At 40.8% G+C, this 3,005-nt stretch overlaps 1 protein-coding gene across 1 annotated transcript in view; it reads right to left on the reverse strand.

Annotated features, from left to right (window-relative positions):
• Positions 1-1,891: 1,891 nt before the first annotated feature.
• LOC106935387 (nuclear factor 7, ovary-like) overlaps positions 1,892-3,005 on the reverse strand; it is a 13,286-nt gene continuing 12,172 nt past the window's right edge. The window contains exon 3 of the mRNA XM_015015831.1: positions 1,892-3,002. Coding sequence (XP_014871317.1) covers positions 2,610-3,002 — 393 coding nt within the window. The 3' untranslated portion in view covers positions 1,892-2,609. The remainder of the gene's footprint in view (positions 3,003-3,005) is intronic.

Here is a 3,005-nt window from a genome sequence, read left to right on the forward strand (position 1 = left end):
GCATAAAACGGAAATATTTAATTATTTCTTGCGCGACCCGGTACCAATTGGTCCACGGACCGGGGTTTGGGGACCACTGGACTAGGTCATCTAATCACTACATTGCTTGTAGGAATTTTTAATGTGCAGCAGGTGTCGGTATTCAGTGACACAGAACCGACACAGTTTCGCTATGAGTCGAAACGATACGATGCCTCGTCTACCCATCGCTAATCTTTACATCACCAAGGCTCATTAAAACAAACCTTTATCTCAGCTGTTTTCTATTCTTCCTCTTTCTTCTCTCCCTTCCTGAAGGTTAAGTCCTTTTTTGAGACATTGTTTTGCTAACTTAGCTTCTGACCGGAGCTTTGGACGTTTGGATGCTCATTGCAGCTCATGGTACCGGCGAGGCTGCGGTATCTACCGCGGCCACCAGGGGGCCCCAAGAGCAATTTATTTTTTTCCTTTTTATCCATAAAATAGTGATTTCTACATGCATTATCAAATATTATTTTTAAAAACAAATCACTTCATAGTGAAATTGTGTTTTTGATATTATAATGATATAGAAATTATTATTGCTCCACTGAAGGGGGCCCTTAGGAATCAGCCCTGATGGTTTGCTTGTTCCGTCAAATGAAGCATAGTGCATGTTTGTATTTTGCATTAGATAAATTTTTATGTTCAAATATAGGGTCCTGCCTAGGTTTACCTGCTGGAGCCCAAGAAGTAGTAGCTTCGCTGTGGTATTTAGACATGTGTTCCAACCTGGTCTATTTTTAATATTACTTTTATTATAAGGCAGGCTACCTCCCAGTAGCGCTTCAGTTATGTCAGAATAAAATCAGTTCTATGTCCAATATTAGAGCAGTTAATGTCAAGTTTATTACCTGTGAACGACATAGAGCTTCGTGTTGCGCTCCAGAAAAACTGCAAACATGGAGACTAATATGAACGGCACAATAAACGTGAAAACAGCCACGAATGAACGAGTCCGTAAAGTTGTGCAACTAAACGCCATTATAATAATTAATATTAAGATAAGTGTCACAAATCTGTGCAGCCATCTGAGCTGTGGAGCGGCAGGAGGAGCTCTGTGTGCTGTGACACCAAACACAGGGCCGTAACGCAGAACCTGGAGGCCGGGGGGGGGGGGGGGGGTTTAAAATCTTAGTTTTCCAGACGATACAGGAACACACAAATTAAAGTTTTTTTGTACTGTTGTAACCATTAAACAATTTCCCCTTCAGTTCAACCTTATAAGTGGAGACACATTGTTGATGTTATTAAATAACTTGCAGCTAAGTTATGACAAAGATTAATGTAATTTTCACAGGTGGTGGAGCGTTGTCAGCAGCTGGTGAAAGTAACTAAAAAAGTTACTTTTAATGTAACTTAGTTACTTTTCAAATCAAGTAATCAGTAATCCAAGTTACTTTTTCAAGGAGTAATCAGTAATCCGATTAAAGTTACTTTTTCAAAGTAACTATGCATCCCTATTTGTTTCTGCCAAGACGGTCAAAGAAAGTCCTGTCCTGCTGTGAGACGAGCCGTCTCCCATTCAGACTGGGAATAATATCCAGGAGAACAGGCTCCAACATTGAGCCATTGACCGTTGCTGGGTTGCAACGTCAACTATGCAGACGCCGCTTCAAACGATCCTCCATGACATGCTGGACATGGAGGGCCAGGTGGTCCAGGTGTCTCCGTTTGATCATTAGGGGACCGAGAAATGCCAGAGGCACAAACGGCAACAAAGTTGACCAGGTTACAATTTGAAGGTCTTAATGTCCTTTTTCTGTCCAAAAAGTTAAAGAACAAGTTACACACAGATGTCTTCATTGGAGGTTCTCTCCAAAAGAAACCCTTAACTCTGCAGATATGGTATTTATTGTAGTTGTCAAATCTACAGATGTGGCTTCCAGTGCAACGAATGCTGGGAGATGTAGCCCAATCAGTCCATTTGAGTAAACTGGAGGTCCAACATCCCCTTTAGGTCCAAAGAGTTGGACAGTCTTTGGAGACATGACTGTCCATTTGTCACGCGAACTGAAAAGTCAGTGATCCAAAATGATTTTGCAACTTTTTCCCAGAGTTGCTACTTCATCTAGATCTGCATTTTAAAGATTCTAAAGCTGCTAATTTACAGGATGAAGATTAAACAAACTTCAGTTGGATTATATGGTGTTTTATTTCAGAACCAAAATATTCAAAACTACAACTTTGATCAGAACATTAGTCTCATAAAATCTCACAAGTTTTCTTTTTATAGATCAGAATAATTATTAGAAAGAAGTAGTTGGACAATGAATAGTTTAGTGTCTAAAGTCACTTTAGTCTCTAGTTTTAACATTCTGGATGCAGTCTTCAGATACAAGAGCAGCATCTCATCATCAAAGTCACAGCAGAGAAAACAAGGAGAAGATTCAAACTCAGACAGGCACTTTCAACTACTTGCATACAAATCCAAGAAGAAATAATGAGCTGGTAGTTTTAGAAAGCTGATGTGAGAAGATAAAAACTGCAGAAACAGAATCAGAAAGAGCTGCAGAAATTGATCTGAACTGTTGAATTCCTGCTGAGGATGTTTCCCAGCTCACCTCTCGAGATTCATCAGATCAATGATTCTAATTAACAGGACAGATGATCAGGGCAGACGAGTTTTTACCTCCATCATTAAGAGATGGACTTAAGAATGGGTAGAGTTTCTGAGTGAAGCCACAGCCAGTAAAGGAGTAGATCACATCTACAGCATCTACATCATAGAAGGAGACCAGACCCTCATCATAATCCACAAACACCCCGACCTTCTGAGGACCAGGATGGAGATGGAGACGGACTGAAGGTCCAGCACCAGCTTTGTACTCGTATCCATTTCTCAACCAAAATGTCCAGAAACCGTTCTGAGGCCTGAGGCTGATTGTTCCCTTCCTGTCTACAGACTCTCTGGCCACTCCTAAAGCCCAGTCAGTCTTTCCTTTAACCTGAACCTCAAAGTAAAATCTGCCTGAAGAGAAACTCTG

The sequence above is a fragment of the Poecilia latipinna genome, unplaced genomic scaffold (assembly GCF_001443285.1).
Source record: "Poecilia latipinna isolate Pla-1442-1.1 unplaced genomic scaffold, P_latipinna-1.0 Scaffold1958, whole genome shotgun sequence".
NCBI classification, from domain to species: domain Eukaryota; kingdom Metazoa; phylum Chordata; class Actinopteri; order Cyprinodontiformes; family Poeciliidae; genus Poecilia; species Poecilia latipinna.